Source organism: Nelumbo lutea, chromosome 3 (genome assembly GCF_056320005.1).
Source record: "Nelumbo lutea isolate HS-2025 chromosome 3, American lotus-T2T, whole genome shotgun sequence".
NCBI lineage: Eukaryota > Viridiplantae > Streptophyta > Magnoliopsida > Proteales > Nelumbonaceae > Nelumbo > Nelumbo lutea.
In genome coordinates, this window is record NC_142686.1 from 52,807,671 (window position 1) to 52,824,752 (window position 17,082).

The 17,082-nt window shown below is 39.4% G+C and overlaps 1 protein-coding gene across 1 annotated transcript in view; it reads left to right on the top strand.

Moving 5' to 3' along the window:
• RUS2 (root UVB sensitive protein (Protein of unknown function, DUF647)) overlaps window positions 1-17,082 on the top strand; it is a 34,722-nt gene that overhangs the window by 12,817 nt on the left and 4,823 nt on the right. The window contains exons 7-8 of the mRNA XM_088978742.1: window positions 2,701-2,798; window positions 3,068-3,247. Of these exons, the coding sequence (XP_088834868.1) occupies window positions 2,701-2,798; window positions 3,068-3,247 (278 nt within the window). The remainder of the gene's footprint in view (window positions 1-2,700; window positions 2,799-3,067; window positions 3,248-17,082) is intronic.

Consider the following 17,082-nt stretch of genomic DNA (forward strand, 5'->3'; position numbering starts at 1 on the left):
ACCTCACTTAGAAAGGGCTGCAGAGGTTGCATGTAGTGGTTTTCAGTCGCAGATTGCCAGCTACAAGGAAGGTGAAAAGTCTACTTCCAAGTTGCAAAGGGCTGTTGAGGAGGAGCATTTAATGCCTAGATTGGAAATGGAGCCTTAACTTGAGTCAGTTTCACTGGGTCAGTTGGTACTGTACCGGTAATTTTGAAACCAGGTTTACTTGTGCTGGATTATGGGAATGGGCCGGTTGATTCAAGAGGTGGGCCTTCTATTGTTGAGCCTGATAAGGCCGAAGTTGTGACAAGGCTACATGATACTTTATTTGGGTCTCTCATCGTCTTCTTCTAATCCTATTGCAAGAATGAGCCTACAGTGGAGAAGACTATTAAGCAGGACCTTGTGTGGAAAGAAAAAAAGGATTTCATTGGTGTTGAAGATGAGAAGGCCTGTAGATTCAAAAAGTCCATTTCTACGAATCTCAAGGAGTTAAGGTTGAATCTCTGGAGCCCATGAACAAAAACCCGTCTCCTGGCATTTTGCTCGAGGTGAATTGTTGTGCATCCACTAGAGATACTTCAGGGGAGATGCAAATGGAGGGACATAACAACAGGATAGAGCAAGAGAAGCACTTGGGGCAGGAAGTTGCAAATGTCTGGGAGGAAAACTAGGAAAACTTAAGTTAAAAATGACTTCAGTTTTGACCGCTGAAGATCCAGTTGTGATCTCTGGTGCCAGTGACCTGAAGATGGAAAAAGAAGGAAAGTTTCCAGTTTCGTTAGAAGGGAACGTTAAAACCTTTGAGGTTTGAGGCTGGGTCGAGAAAGGTCAAAAGTCCAAACAATGAACAATTAGTACATGTAACAGAAGTTTTTCATTGGTTGAATGAAGGATTTTTCGGGGACCTTGTAGCAAATTCAAGAGAACATATAAGAGAAAGGTTTTGAAGACTAAAAGTAAAGAAAAGATCTTTGCTGGAAGTAGTGCCTGTGATTAGTCAAAGCTTGAGTTTGAAAAAGAGGTCGCAGGACGGATCCATACAAGTCAATCAGAAAAACCCTTACAAAGAGAGGTGGAGGGAAGGGAACAGGAAGTTGGCTTAGGGGAAAACAACATAGACAAAGAGAAGTTAGCTGGGGACAAGGTAGTAGAAAATGCAGTTCAAGTAAGTAAGGCTTTAGGACTCTGGGTGTTGGGAGGGGAAGAAATGACAAGGAAGCTGTTCAAGGACCTGGAGGAAAAGTATCCGTTGATTGAAGAAAAATCTGGAGAAGGTTCCTGAGGGATATGCTATGGCAAGGACCTTATTGGGGGTGGGGTCTATTAAAGGATTTGGGTCTGATTTGGGTTTAGGGTTTTGCTTTGTTCTTTTGGTCTATTAAAGGTATTGGGTCTTTTTATTCTGTAATTAAAATCTAGGGCAGAAGGGTTGTTTTTGGTGGGCCTTGGGTGTTATTTTGGGGGTTATTTCTTGTCACCTGTTTGCTTCTCTCTCTTCTTTTAATAAGAGTTTTCTTTTTATTTATTACCAAAAAATGGAGCAGAGCATTGGGTAATTAAGAAACAGCATGTAAAAAATGAGTGTAACAAAAAAGAGAATGTTGAGATGGATAAGTGGGAAAACTAGAAAAGGACATATTCATAGGAACCTAGGAGTAGCCCCAACAGGTGGTAGTTGGTTTGTGTAGAGAAGATCATTTACAGCACTAGCAAGAAGAAGTAATATGTTGCAAGTTGATGGGTCTAGAAGAGCTAGGGACAGGCTAGAAAGAACATGTATTGAAGTAATGATAAATGATTTGAGGCCCCAACAGGTTATAGTTTGTTTATGCGCAAAGAAGACCATTTATAGCACCAGCAAGAAGAAGTAATCTGTTGCTAGCTGAAGGGTCTAGAAGAGATAGGGACAGGATAGAAAAAACATGTATTGAAGTGGTGATAAATGATTTGAGGGCCCATAATTTAACAATGGATACGATAAGTATTGATAACGGCTTTTGTGAAAAAAATATCTTGGGCTGTTAGCGTGAGAACCCAGGTTCGAGTCTGAGAGTGGCCACTTTGTTCCAAAAAAAGCCAAAGGTTAGGACCATATCCAGTCCCCAAGTAGCCGGAACCAATATTAGTAATGGCCTTTTATGGCACTGAAGAAGTGAATAGAGTGGAATGGCAGAATAAGATTCATGTATCCAACCCCATATGTTGGGACATGGCTTAGTTGAGTATTTGAGTATTACATGAATGTTAAATGGAAAATTTATACACCATCAAATCTTTTGTTACTGATATTTAGCATAGGCTTATGGTCAGTAACTTTATTTATCTATTATTTATTTTTGAATAATTTGATGTTTATGCCTTGTCTCTCCAGGCCCAACTAAGATTCATGTATCCAACCCCATATGTTGGGACATGGCTTAGTTGAGTATTTGAGTATTACATGAATGTTAAATGGAAAATTTATACACCATCAAATCTTTTGTTACTGATATTTAGCATAGGCTTATGGTCAGTAACTTTATTTATCTATTATTTATTTTTGAATAATTTGAGGTTTATGCCTTGTCTCTCCAGGCCCAACTAACTTGCCTTCATCTGTATCCTTTTAAAACCTTGGTCATATCATTGATATATCACATACATGCGTATGTATGTACTAATGAACATGCTTTTTTTTTTCTGATAATTACTAGTGAATGCGCTTTTCACTTGCAGCTGATGTGCTCTATGATCTTGGTACTGGCTTAGAGGTTCTCTCTCCATTGTGTCCACAACTTTTCCTTGAAATGGCTGGCCTTGGAAATTTTGCAAAGGTATCCAGGTTTTCTGGTACTTGAGCTTTCCTCCTTTTTTTTTACTATAGTATTGTCAGTTGCTGATTAATTTTATCATGTTTTCTTGAAATTTCATTTGGATTGTTAAGAACCTGTGCCATTCGGATGTTCTCTGAAAGAAAAGAAAATGACTTGTTTGACTTCTGTCATCTTCACTTTTTACATCAGTCACTTGAATTTTCAGATTTTTCCTCTATAATAACTTCTTTTAATGGACTTTAATGTTTCTCTATTTATGAACATTACAGGGTATGGCAGTTGTGGCTGCGAGAGCAACAAGGTTACCTATATACTCCTCTTTTGCCAAAGAAGGCAATCTCAGTGACCTGTTTGCAAAAGGAGAGGCCATCTCAACTCTTTTTAATGTTGTGGGACTAGGAGTGGGCATTCAATTAGCATCTACTGTTTGTTCTTCAATGCAAGGAAAGGTACACACGATCTGGTTTGTGGACTTTTATGATGCTGATACTAGTTGTCTTTGTATGTCCAAGATACTCCTCTATGGGTACCATCTTATGATATTTTAATGGTAGATGATGATTTAATGGCCAGCTTTATAAATCATGCAGATTGCTAATGATTAGCCTGTTAAGTTGTAAGTGTTCAGTTTTGTATTTTCTTATGTAACTGAAAGTACTAAGTGTGCAGGCAATCACTTTTGCAGTGTTTTAAAGCTCAAGAGCTTGACTCGTGCACCAATCTGCTAAGTTGAATAGATTAGTAACTCCTGAGGCAATACAACCAGATAGTTTTTTGTTTTTTCTTGGATCCTGACACTTTCACAGTGTTCTCATATCATTGTAGCTTTTTGATGAGTGCACAATGGAAGCCTTTGACAGAAATCTTCTTGCGGTATATCCAAGTCTTCAAGCATTATGTTTGTAGAGAACACTGATGTGGGCTCCACTGCAGTGGTCCCCACTGTGTTCGTAGGACAGCAGTATTTGTTTCAGTTATAGTAGTGTCAGTTTGAGTTAGTTTGCTAATTCAGCTGTTATTTATTTCAGTTTTATTTACTTTCTTTATTATGTAAGTACCCAGGGCAGATGTGTCTTTTCATCATGTACTAAACATAAACCTATAAATATTAAGAGAGTGGCGGCGGCAGATCTGTTAGAATCTGTCCCTCCTTTCAGCAACTTGTGTTATCTTGCTTCTCTTCTATTTTCCCATTTTCTCTCATCTTCTCTTCTGTTTTACAAACCTAAAACCTTTTAGGATTCAAGACTGATTACAGTCTTGATCTTCTTCATGGTATCAGAGCCTATATAGGGCTTCTCATGTGTATCTAGTCAGCCGACCACATGAGAACTAGCTAGGGCTGGAAGTCTTGAAGAAGTTTTTCGACGGCTGAATCATGGAGATTACCAGGAGAGGTTCGCAGCAGTTGAAGACTTGCCGCAGCCTGCAGAGAGTTGGTAATCAGGAAGAGGCAGCGAAGGTTAGGGTTCAGGTAACCCTAGAAGACAATACACCGAAGGCAGGTAATCAGTAAGTAAGTTTGTTTCTTTACTGATTTTTAGAGATTGCAATCAGCCGAGATAGGTTGGACCTATCTAGAAAGAGGGGCCGAACTGTGTTCAAGTTTGCTCTAGGGTTTGGCTTGCCGAACTATGATTAAGTTTCTGTCTAGGGTTTGATTGTTGGGTCGAAACTTCCTCTTCAAAGGGGATTAGTTTTTAGGGTTTCACAATGCCCTACGACAAGTCCCATTGGTGTGGACTGCTTGGAGAGTGCAGCTGAACACTTTAGTGATTTCAGATCACTAATTTTCCTCAAACCTACAATTGAAACCCTATTTTTGCTCACAGTAGTGATTTCAGAGAACAGCATCTCAGATTGATAGGCGATTGATTTCAGATCAGTTTTGTGTTGGTATTCCTGATCGGATCAGACCAGTTTCAGATCACATCGGTTTTGTGTTGGTATTTCTGATCGGATCAGATCGGTTTCGGATCAGCTTTCAGACTTACTTCCTTGACTCTGTTTGAAAAGTAACTATCTTTTCAGATCAGATCAGTTTCGGATTAGCTTTCAGCTTACAGATCAATTCTTTTCTTGTAAGTCATTTACTTTTCTAAGAAAAGATAGGTTAAAGTGATCTTGTGGCAAGCCCTAGTGTTGGACTGAACCTTGTGATCTACCTAGAGCTGTCCTCACGTTTATTGTTGGCATTGATCAGATTCTAGGGTTTCATATTAACCCTACTGCAAGTCTATCTATACAGTACTGATTAGATTATGCAATTGAATTGATCACTTTAAGGACTGATTAAAACCTTAATTCTGCAAAGGCAAATCAGACCTCCTTCTAAGCTGTTTTTCCGAGTTTTTTGCGGTTTTCGAACTCTCTTAAAGGGGTTAGAGCTCTACGGACAGCCACTGTTGTGTTTGTTTGTTGGTTTCATATTAGAGTTATCCCAGTTGTGCACATACACTGTGAATACAAATCAGGCCTGTACTGTTTTTGGTTGTGATTGGTAGTCCAAGTGCTGTTTTAAGACTTGACCGAGATGGAATTTAAAAATCAGGTAGAAGGCAGCTTTGGGAGCATCAGTTATGGTAGTGTTTCTGAGATGGGTTGTCAGCTTACAACCGTAAATTCAGGTACTCTAGCTTCAGCCTGCCATGCCTCCGCTCCAGGTACTACTGAATCTTGTTGGGTAATAGATTCAGGTGCATCCGACCACATGACTAGCTTGCTTTCATTGTTTACCTCTTACCATTTGTCATATGGTAGGGATAGAGTATCTATTGCTGATGGCTCCCTGGTTCCTATTTATGGGAAGGGGGACATTAAGTTATCGGATACGATCTCCTTGTCTTCTGTCTTACATGTTCCTAAGCTTGATACTAACCTCCTTTCAATCAGTAGTATTACCAAACACATGAATTGCTCAGTAACTTTCTTCCCTGACCGATGTGTTTTTCAGGACCTAGAGACGAAAAAGGTGATTGGGACTGGCCGTGAGACGAATGGGATCTATCTGCTCGGGGAGAGTTCTCGTCGGGAAGAGTCAGTGGGTAAGAGGTCACTTGTTTCCCAGAGTGTGAGTTCGGTTATGCCAAAGCATAACCGATTGGGTCATTTGTCTTTTCGATCCTTAAAGAGTTTGTTTCCTACTTTGTTTGAGTCTGTTGAGTTGTTCCAGTTGCAATGTGAAAGCTGTGAGTTTGATAAACATTGTAGAAACTCTTATTCATTGAGTAATAAAAGGAGTAATCGTCCTTTTGATCTCGTGCATACGGATGTTTGGGGGCCATATCACATTCCTTCTATGGGTGGGTACAAATATTTTTTGTTATTTGTTGATGACCATACCCGGTTTTCTTGGGTTTATCTTATGCGTTCACGAGATGAGGTTCCCGCCCTGACCCAAAACTTTCACCAAATGATCCTAACCCAGTTTGATGCCAAGATTAAAGTTCTTGGATCTGATAATGCAAAGGAGTACTTTGCTAAGTCATTGGCATCTTACCTTCTTACTCATGGGGTTATCCATAAGAGCTCTTGCCCTTAACACCTTAGCAGAATGGGGTTGCAGAAAGGAAGAATAGGCACATCTTGGAGGTGGCTATAAGTCTTATGTTTACCTCCAATGTCCCTATTTGCTTCTGGGGTGATGCTATCCTCACGGCGGTCTATCTTATTAATCGGATTCCTTCATGGGTTCTTGATTTGTGATCTCCTTTTTCCCTTCTATACCCACATGAGGGGTTGTTTTCTATTCCCCTTAAGACATTCGGTTGTACCTGCTTTGTTCAGCTTCTCGGGCCCCATCACTCTAAGTTTAAACCCAAGGCCTCCAAATGCATTTTCCTTGGAACTCAAAAGGGGTATCGCTGCTATGATCCTGTCTCAGGGAGGAAGTTTGTCTCCATGGATGTCACTTTCTTTGAGGAGACACCCTATTATCCTCGGGTTTCTCCTCAGGGGGAGAGCAGTGAGAGTAGGGGTTTAAGTCCTTGTCTTCAGGGGGAGAGCAGTGAGAGTAGGGGTTTAGGTCCATGTCTTCAGGGGGAGAGCAGTGAGAGTGGGGTAGTTCCTTTACCTATTCCATTGGGTGATGGGAGTTGCAATGGTGAGGGTGGCCAGAGGGATCAGGAGTTGAGGGGAAGCTGCAATGGTGAGGGTGGTCAGAGGGATCAGGAGTTGAGGGTCTATCACAAGCGTTGCAGGCAGGTTGATCCCGATCATCAGCAGTCCAGGCCAACTCTAATCTCATCTGCGGCTCCAGGTCCGGGCATTACAGTCCCAGGACCCATAGAGACTTCTCCTATTGTTGCCATGTCACCTCCTACAGATGACCTTGATCTTCCGATTGCAGTCCGTAAAGGGAAACGACATTGTACCACATCTACAACCCACTGTATTTTCCATTTTTTATCCTATGAGTGCCTATCACCTACCTACAGGTCCTACCTTAGTTCCATTTCCAATGTCCCTATTCCAAGAACAGTGCAAGAGGCTCTATCGGTCCCGGAGTGGAGAGGTGCAATGCAAGTTGAAATGGATGCCCTGTTGAAAAATAATGCCTGGGAGCTAGTTGACTTACCCAAAGGAAAGAAACCAGTTGGATGTAGATGGGTATTTACTGTAAAGCACAATGCAGATGGTTCCATTGAGAGGTACAAAGCTCGGCTAGTTGCAAAAGGGTTCACTCAGACTTATGGTATAGATTACTTGGAGACGTTTGCCCCGGTAGCCAAGATGACTACCATTCGGGTTTTATTATCTCTTGTAGCAAGCCACACGTGGCCTTTGTATCAAATGGATGTTAAAAATGCCTTCCTGAATGGGGACTTGCAGGAAGAGGTTTACATGCAGTTGCCTCCTGGATACTATGATACAGAGACAGGTAAGAAGGTCTGCCGACTCAATAAGGCATTGTATGGTTTGAAGCAGTCACCTAGAGCTTGGTTCGACAGATTCAGACTAGCTCTTGGGAAGTTCGGTTATGTACAGGCCCAGTCAGATCATACACTGTTCATCAAGAGGGTGGAGTCTTCACTGACACTACTTGCAGTATATGTTGATGATATTGTGGTGACAGGAAATGACAACCATGAGATTGAGTCCCTCAAACAGCTCATTCATCAAGAGTTTGAGGTGAAAGATATGGGTCCACTACGGTATTTTTTGGATATTGAGGTTGCTAGATCTAAACAGGGGATCTTTGTCTCACAGAGGAAATATGTTTTAGATCTGTTGGCTGAAACTGGAAAGCTGGGTGTCAAACCTGCAGATACACCCATTGAACAGAACCACAGGATTAGTGCAGAGAGTGGAGAGCTGCTTGAAGACAAAGTTATGTTCCAGCGGTTAGTGGGAAAGCTCCTATATCTGTGCCTCACTCGGCCAGATATCAGTTATGCAGTTAGTGTTGTCAGTCAGTACATGCATTCTCCTAGAACCACACACCTTCTAGCAGCAGAAAGAATACTAGCATACTTGAAGAGATGCTCGGGTAGAGGTATACTGTTCAAGAACAATAACCACATGAAGGTGGAGGTCTATACGGATGCCGATTGGGCTGGGAGTTTTGATGACAGACGGTCTACCTCAGGATATTGTGCCCTTGTGGGAGGAAACCTTGTCTCCTGGAGAAGTAAGAAGCAGAGTGTTGTCTCCCGGTCGAGTGCTGAAGCAGAATACAGGTCCATGGCCAACGGAGTGGCTGAAATCCTATGGCTAAGATCTCTACTTGAGGAGTTGGGTATTGAGTATGAGAAGCCTCTGATGCTATATTGTGATAATCAAGCAGCCATTAATATAGTACATAATCCAGTGCAGCATGACAGAACCAAACATATCGAAGTTGATCGACATTTTGTGCTAGAAAGAGTTATATCACAAGAAGTGTCTTCCGTACATCACATCCAATATGCAGCTCGCGGATATCCTCACCAAGGCTGTACCAAGGAAGAAGTTAGAGACAGACCTATCCAAGTTGGGCATGATAGATATCTACTCCCAACTTGAGGGGGAGTGTAGAGAACACTGATGTGGGCCCCACTGCAGTGGTCCCCACTGTGTTCGTAGGGCAGCAGTATTTGTTTCAGTTATAGTAGTGTCAATTTGAGTTAGTTTGCTAATTTAGCTGTTATTTATTTCAGTTTTATTTACTTTCTTTATTATGTAAGTACCAAGGGCAGATGTGTCCTTTCATCATGCACTAAACATAAACCTATAAATATTAAGAGAGTGGCGGCGGCAGATCTGTTAGAATCTGTCCCTCCTTTCAGCAACTTGTGTTATCTTGCTTCTCTTCTATTCTCTCATTTTCTCTCATCTTCTCTTCTGTTTTACAAACCTAAAACCTTTTAGGATTCAAGACTGATTACAGTCTTGATCTTCTTCAATGTTGATCACATTATCTCAGTAAGCATTCAACGACATGGTTTAATAAGACTATCTGGAGGATGGTTTGGAGCTGGGGTATTGTGGTTGCAAGAAGAAAGAGGTAAAAATGTATTAAGCAAAAAAATAAAAAAAAGGAAATGCAGAACAAAACCATTAACCGAGGGTGAAGTCATGAAGAAAAAGGAATTGAAGGTGGAAACACAAAGGCTGAAGAGGATGATGATAATTTGAGTGAGTCTTTGGAGGAAGGTGTTTTCCCTTTTTTTTTTTGATAAGTAAAAGTAAATATTTATTAAAGAGAACTGAAAATAGGTAGTACAAGCATTCCATAGAGAGGCACAAGGTGCCACCTCTCACACGACAAGCAAATTACAAAAGTCCATTACAGCTGAGCCCAATACAAATTATCCCTATTTACAACTTGTTTAGCTAACACATGTGCCATAGCATTAGCCATTCTCCTAACCCAAAGTATTCTCAAATTCATGTTTCTGATTAGCCATTTAAATTTCTTCATCTCATCCCTAAAGCACCAGATTATAAACTTTGGATCCTTCAACCATCCTATCACCAGTTTTGAGTCCCCCCTTCAATCTCCAGATTCATCAAAACCAACTCACTTGCAATCTGTACCCCTTTCATAGCAGCAAGCAGTTCTGCCCTAATGGAATCCCCCACTCCCACATGACTGGAGAATAATGCAATGATATTTCCTTCTTTATCTCTCAACACCCCTCCTATTCCTGAAGGGCCTGGGTTGCCTTGACTGTTCCCATCAAAGTTTAGTTTAACAAAGTCTTTGGCTGGGGGTTTCCATAAAATCTTTTCTTTTTCTTTTTTGGTAGAGCTTCTGGCCATCACTTCCCAATTTCTCCAAATGTCATCAAAAGACAAATGCAAGAAAGAATCCAAGGTCCTAAGTGGAGGAAGGTGTTGTCATTGATGAAACTCATGAAGTTGAAGGTTCTATTTACTTGGAAACAATAGTTAATACTGAGGTGGAGGTTAGTGAATCTTTGGGCTTGTTTTTTATAGTAGGAAGAGCAAGGAAATCTTTTAAGCAAATGGAAGAAAAATTTGGTAGACCTTTGGAGCCTTGGAAGGGTAAAGAAAAGGAAAGGTTGCTTCATGTGGCAGTTTGCACTAACAATGAGGTTCAAGACAGGTTGTGAGAGCAGTTGGAGCTGAAGGGGGATGGGCCTGAAGGGAGAGGTGTGTTGGCAGCAGATCAGATGTTTGAAAGGAATTCAGTATTGGAATAGAAAGGATTAATGCCAAATGTTTTGACCCGAAGGATTTTGAGAAAATTCCTAATGCAGTCAGAAAGTTCACACCTCAAAGAAATCAATGCACTATCCAAGTGTTGAAGGTTTTTGCCAGATTGAAGATGGGATTGTTTGGGATTGGGCCCATTAAGAAAGTGAGGAAAATGAATTCAAGTGTTGAAGGTTTTTGCTAGATTGAAGATGGGATTGTTTGGAATTGGGCCCATTAAGAAAGTGAAGAAAATGAAGAAGTTTAATAAGAGAAGCAGAAAGGATTGCGTTCAACATTCAGGAAAATCTGATTAATTGGGATTGATATTGGGAGATGTGGATGGGCTTTTAGTGGGTGTGGAGGGTGGTAAGGTTTTGTTGGAGGGGGGTTAGGTTCATCTGTCACCCCCCTGTGCCCATCTCTGTCCTTCCATTTAGGGAATGACGCATCAATGTTCAAAGGTGGAGACACAATGTTTTAATTTTAAATAATATTTAAATAAAATGAAAAGTAAATAGTAACTGCCTTTCTTTCCTTCCCTGAATGAAACATAAACTCAAAACTTTCGTTCCTTTTCTTTGCGACTGAAACCCCTTCACCATTAGGACACTCAAAACTTTATTTCCACAGACCCCATCATCAAGATGCTGTTTAGTTTAGACCACCACAGAATACAGAAAAAGAAAAGAAAACTTTCTATTTCTGACCTGGGTTTCAGACCTGTCTATCGATGATCAGCATAAACTCGTTAATTAAAGTTTCATATTTGGTGATGGCAGTTCAATAGATTAAGAAGTTTTAGGCAAGCAAATTTATATGCCAGGGGGCTGTCTAAATCTGATTTTGTTCATGCAAAACCCAACCTTGAAGTCTCCTTGACAGTATAAGTCTGCTGTTTGAAAATGCAAGATGCATACTTTCCTCTGTACTTCTAACTAGAATGCCAGAAGAATAAGAGATGAACGAAATGGGTCTTCATTGCACGTTGCAGCTTCCAAGTTGAGTCAGTATACATTGCAAAACGTCGCCCATGAGAACTTCTGGTCCTCGTCTTTGTTTCTTGTTGCAGAATCTAAAAATCTTTAAATCAAAATGGTTCTTTTCTCTTTGTTTCTCCCAGTGATTTAAAAGGCATGCCTAGGTGCATAGGCGAGGCGCATTTTGGGGTATGCGCCTCGCCCAGGTCCTAGGCGCACCCCTTTCACAAGGCGCACGCTATTTAAAAGGCATGCCTAGGCGCACAGGCAAGGCACATTTTGGGGTATGTGCCTCGCCCAGGTCCTAGGTACACCCCTTTCAATGCGCATTGCGCCTCAGCCAAGGTGTGCACCTTTTTAAAACTTTGTGCTTTTTGCTTTTTTTTTTTGAGTCAACGGTTGGGCCAAGGGCTTTGCGCTTCTCTCACTCATCGAAGCTCCGAGAACCCCCTATTTGCTAATGTTGTTCATTCATTCATTGCAATAAAATATCTTCTTAAAAGGCAATGAAAGTTATAAAATCATTATTTTTTATGTGAGAAATAAGAATTTCAGACCCTAACATAGACTTGTTCGGGCTTGCCTCAAGGGGAGTGGTACAAAGGCAATTCATAGAATCAAGAATGCAATATGTTTTACATCACATTAGCTACTCGAAGCAATGCAATTGAGGAAAAAAAGAGATTGTGGGTTTTACATGCTTGAAAATACTTTATATGTTTGCTTTTATTTTTAAATTTTCATTTGAATACACTTTACATGTTATGCTTATGCATTTTAATTTTAGATAATAGGTTTTTTAAAACATATATTTTAAAATTTAAGTTTATGTTTTTTATTAACATTATGTTTAATATTTTTTGATTTTTTTAAAACCTTGTTGGCATTATTTTATTTTATTTTTTATTTTTTTTTGATTTTTAGCTCTTTTTTTTGTAATTTTGTGCCTTGCTTAAAAAGGCATGTGCCTCACCTTGTGCCTTGAGCCTCAGGTGCATTGGCCCTTGTGCTTTTTTTTTGCGCCTTGTGCTTTTAAAACACTGGCATCTCCCAACCTTTTGGGAGAGAGGGAGAAAGCACAAAGGAAGAAGGGTTTTAGAGGGTGTGGAATAGATAAACAGGATAGTACATAAAATTTTATTGCCATTTATTCTCTTAATATAAATGAAAATTGGTGGGAATAAAAAAGTTGAGATTGGATGTTTCTTCACAGTAGTAGTTTGTGTAATGGGGCAGGTGTCTTTCCCTTATTAGTAGGGCACTGAGATGGGCAAAGAGGGAGGAGAGGCGATACCTATCCCTATTGGAGGATGGATCTTAGGCATGTGTTTTTTTCCCCATTTATGGTCTTATCTATATTTGGTGTGGGATTGGTTTTTTTCTTTTGTTTGGGCTTTAGATTGATTGCATAGAAGAGGGAAAGTTGCTGGGTTTCTTTTTGCTTACCTGTGGGTGATATCTTATCACCTCTCTTGTAATTCTTTTTTTTTCTTTTAATAAAATTTCTTTTTTATTTATTATAAAAAAGCTTAATTTAATAAGAGCTGGGAAATACGAGGCTGTGGAAACTTGGGGATGTATGACTCTGGAAACATGTATAGGGCTGTCCTAACATTTTTTTTTGATTGGTAATTCATTAATAATATAAAAATGTAGATATGTACAGTAATCAAAACTGTCCCAAGTGGTGACCATGGTCACCATACCCAATTCCATCTCCCATAGGGCTTCCCTAGGCCTCAATGTTGATATGACATACGAATGACTTCAACTGCTAGTTTTGAAAACAAGCTTCTCTTGAATTATTTTATTCCACTTATTTCTTTTACATGATTTCGTCTTCTACCAAAGCATCAAACCATTACAAGAGCACACACATACAGGTCCCATAGGATGAATCTAGGCTTTAACAACTTCCTACATACTTATTATACATTTCCAATTTTTAGATGTAGGTTCAATACTAATTAATTCACATAGATAATTCTAGAATCTTTACAAATACCTACAGTATATTTGGTGGTTTCCAAAGTTCTCATACTTTCCTAAATTACAACTTAGGTATTCAAATCCTAAGCCTTTTTGTTTTGATAGTTAGCAACACAGAAGATTCCTTCTAGAGATAACCATAACATTCCACAAAATGAATTAACTCTTTAAAAGGAAAATTTTACCATGTTGGGTTGCTGATTCCAAGCGAATTGGTTTTCTTACTGAGTCATTACCTGGTGATGAAGGATCTGTTACCTAGTCGTTTGCAGATTGATCATATTTAGATGATCCCCAAAGTAATCTTTCTACTTCTAAGTCAACTTTTTTTCCCTTTTATAATAAACATTCACGTTCAAGATGGCCATTTGATTTTGATCTTAATCTTTAATTTTATCTTTTGAACGTTTGGTGGGAACATGAAGCTTGATATAGTTGCATCATTTTCTATGTCCAACATCCACCATATGTTGTTGTTCCAGAATGGTTGCTTGAATTTCTATATTCATCTTGATAACCTTATAATATACTTGTGTTCATTTCTTTTTATTTCTCTTTAGGGGTTTTGCATTTTATGTTGAAAAACTAGCTAGAAACCTTGTGCATAACCATATCTTGGATGGATGCTAGGAAGAGTTGGTGGTTAATTTAAGTGCATCATTAAGAGCTTGAGGCAATGCTAAAGTGCTCCAAACCCTATAGAAAGAACTGGATCCAGGGTTACTGGGTTAACTTGAGGGTCAATCTGTACATCATTATGATTTCATAATAGTAAATAAATATTTCAAATATAACATGATAGGAATTAAACCGCGAATGCTAATTCTACCCTGAGGGATAAGATGTCAGAAGTCCTTGGGGTCATCAATAGTTTTCAAGGTGCCAAGGTGAGGCTAGGCGACAGGGGGGCTCCTTGTCGCCTAGTCGCCTAGGCAATGGGTTTTTTATGTAGAAAACATAGATCCTAGGGTAGTTCCCTAGGTACCATAACCATATTTCCTTAATAATTATTTATATTTTTCATAAGAAAAGTATAGTTCATGTTAAAATATAGAAAATCAACATATTAATGAGAATAAAAAGAAGGAAAAGTATAGAAAATCAACATATTTTCGGGAAGATACTTGGGTGAACACTCAACCCCTAAAAGACAGTTTCCCTTCTCTCTATTCCATCTCCCTCTTTAAAAAGAAACCCATTTCTTGGTTCCTTCATCCCCGGTTTTCCCTTTGGCTTTAAATTGGGATTTTGGGTTTCGGAGAGGGTTAAGGGATGAAGAATTTCATTGTCTCAAAGCTGTTGTTGCTTCTAGAATCGGTGTGCCTAGACCCCACTAACCCAGACAAAAGAGTCAGGGCTCTAAAACCGGTTGGCTCTTTCACTTGCGCATATTTCTTTAAAGCACTTTGCTCTAACCCTTCCCCTCAAATCTTCCTTGTTAAAGAGGTTTGGTCAAGGCCAATACCCCCCAAAGTAGCAGTGTTCTGTTGGGAAGCCTATTATGGTAAGATCAATACTGTGAAAAACTTGCAAAAGAAGAAACCTTTTTTGTGTCTGTCCCCAAATTGGTTTTTTATGTGTAAAGTGAAGGGTGAGGACTGTAACCATTTGCTGATATCGTGCTCCTTTGCTGCCAATATTTGGAACTGGGTTGTTTCTTTATTTGGGTGCAGGTGGAACTTGCCCTCTGAAGCAAAGCTGCTGTTCACTCCAGATGCTCTTGGGAGATTGACAAAAAGGGGGAAGATAATGTAGAAATGTATTAGAGCCCCCACCTTGTGGATTTTATGGGAGGAGAGAAATGCTAGAATATTTCAAGAAAAGGAAAGAAGTCTTGTTGAAGTCAAGGAATGTATATTGACAAAGACAATCTAATGGCTGAAATCTTCACAATTGTTGGCAGATTTCTCCTTTGATGACTTAAGGAGAAATTGGGAAACAGTGGCTTCTACAGTCTCCACTAAGAACAAATTACAAGTTGAATTGAAACCCCCACTGGATGGAGTGGTAAAATTGAACTTTGATGGCAGCTGCCAAGGTAACCCAGGGCCATCCGGAATTGGAGGGATTCTGAGAGATAAAGACAGCAATATGTTGTCTCTTTTCTCAGGACCAGTGGGTGAAGGTGATTCTGTAAGGGCAGAGCTACTAGCAGCAGTACAAGGTATACAGATTTCTAGTCAATTAGGAGTGAACAATTTGTTAGTAGAAGGAGATTCCAAGGTAGTAGTGGGCTGGCTGAATAGCCCAGACACAGTTTGTTGGGGCTACAGGGATCTGTTAAAGAAAGTTAAATGGATGACAAGAAATATGACTGTTAGGTTCCACTGGGTTAGCAGATCAGCAAATGTAATGGCTGATTCTCTGGTCAAGCAAGGGGTGTCAAGGGGTGATCTTTTTTGGGCTACTTTGTAATTTGTATCTAAGGTTTGGGCATGTTTAGTGTTTATGATTCAGTCCTTGGGGGATGTAACATCTCGTGCCTCTTCCTAGGCTGCTTGTATTTCTGATATTTACTTCAATAAAATTACTCTCATTTATCAAAAATAAAAAAAGAAGGAAAAGAAAATTCAAAAAATATAGGAGTTGAAACCTTATTTTTGTTTTAGGAAAAGAAGAAAAGAAAACGTGTTGATTAGACAAAATTTCAAGTACTTCCTTACTTATTGGTTCAGGTTTTAAAGTCTTTGAGGGTTGAATACAGCATTTAACAATGTTTGTATTTATTAAACCTTAACAAACAAGAAAATAATAAAAAAAATTAGTATATAAATACACAAAATGAAAATTATAGTTTAATAGTGCCTATTTTATAATTAGAATGTCAAAAAATAAAGAATAAAAAAGTATTTTATAATACATAGTACAAAACTACTTGGCGATTAGGCGAGGCAAGCCTCAAAGGGCGCCTTGCCGCATAGGCGTCACCTTGACAACTAGGGGGTCATCTCCCTGAAAACCATAACTCCAAATTCTGAACATGTAAAGACCATCTTTTTCCTCTCCACAGCTCTGAATCTAATATCCATCCATGAAATCCAAAATCAGTTGCTTTTATCACCATTTTTTTATAAGTGCCTTTATCACTATCGATGGATTTTATCACTATCTTGACCACCACCAATTCTCATCCTCCATCATCATTGTTGATTTTCTAGAAGAAATATTTTATTGCAGTTGCAGCTGCAGCTGCAGGTTGACCTTAGTATGGAAAACAATAACATATAAGCATAAAGAAAAATAAGAAACTCCATTTTCCATGCAGTTTACAATGACTAGGCAAAGCATATATGCTGTGATATTTATCTCCAATTTGTTGGATATGCAAATCTATAGCCAATTTATAGGCCCTCCCTCTTCTTAAAACCCTTCCCTCATGGGGGCATGCATAAATTGGCTAATCACACTTAACATAAGAAATGTCTGGCCAGGTCATACAAAGGTATAGAAGCTTCCCCAACAATCTCTAAAATACTCCCTTGTCGATTAAGAGTTCTCCATAAGTTGAAAGCTTATGATTCATATCAATAGGAGTGGAGGTAGGTTTGTCACCAAGCTTCCTAGTCTCAATGGAAGATCCAACACATACTTCTGCTAGAAGATGAAGATGCCTTCTTTAGATCTAGCAACTTCAATTCCCAAGATATATCATAACTCCCTTAAGCCTTTGATCTCAA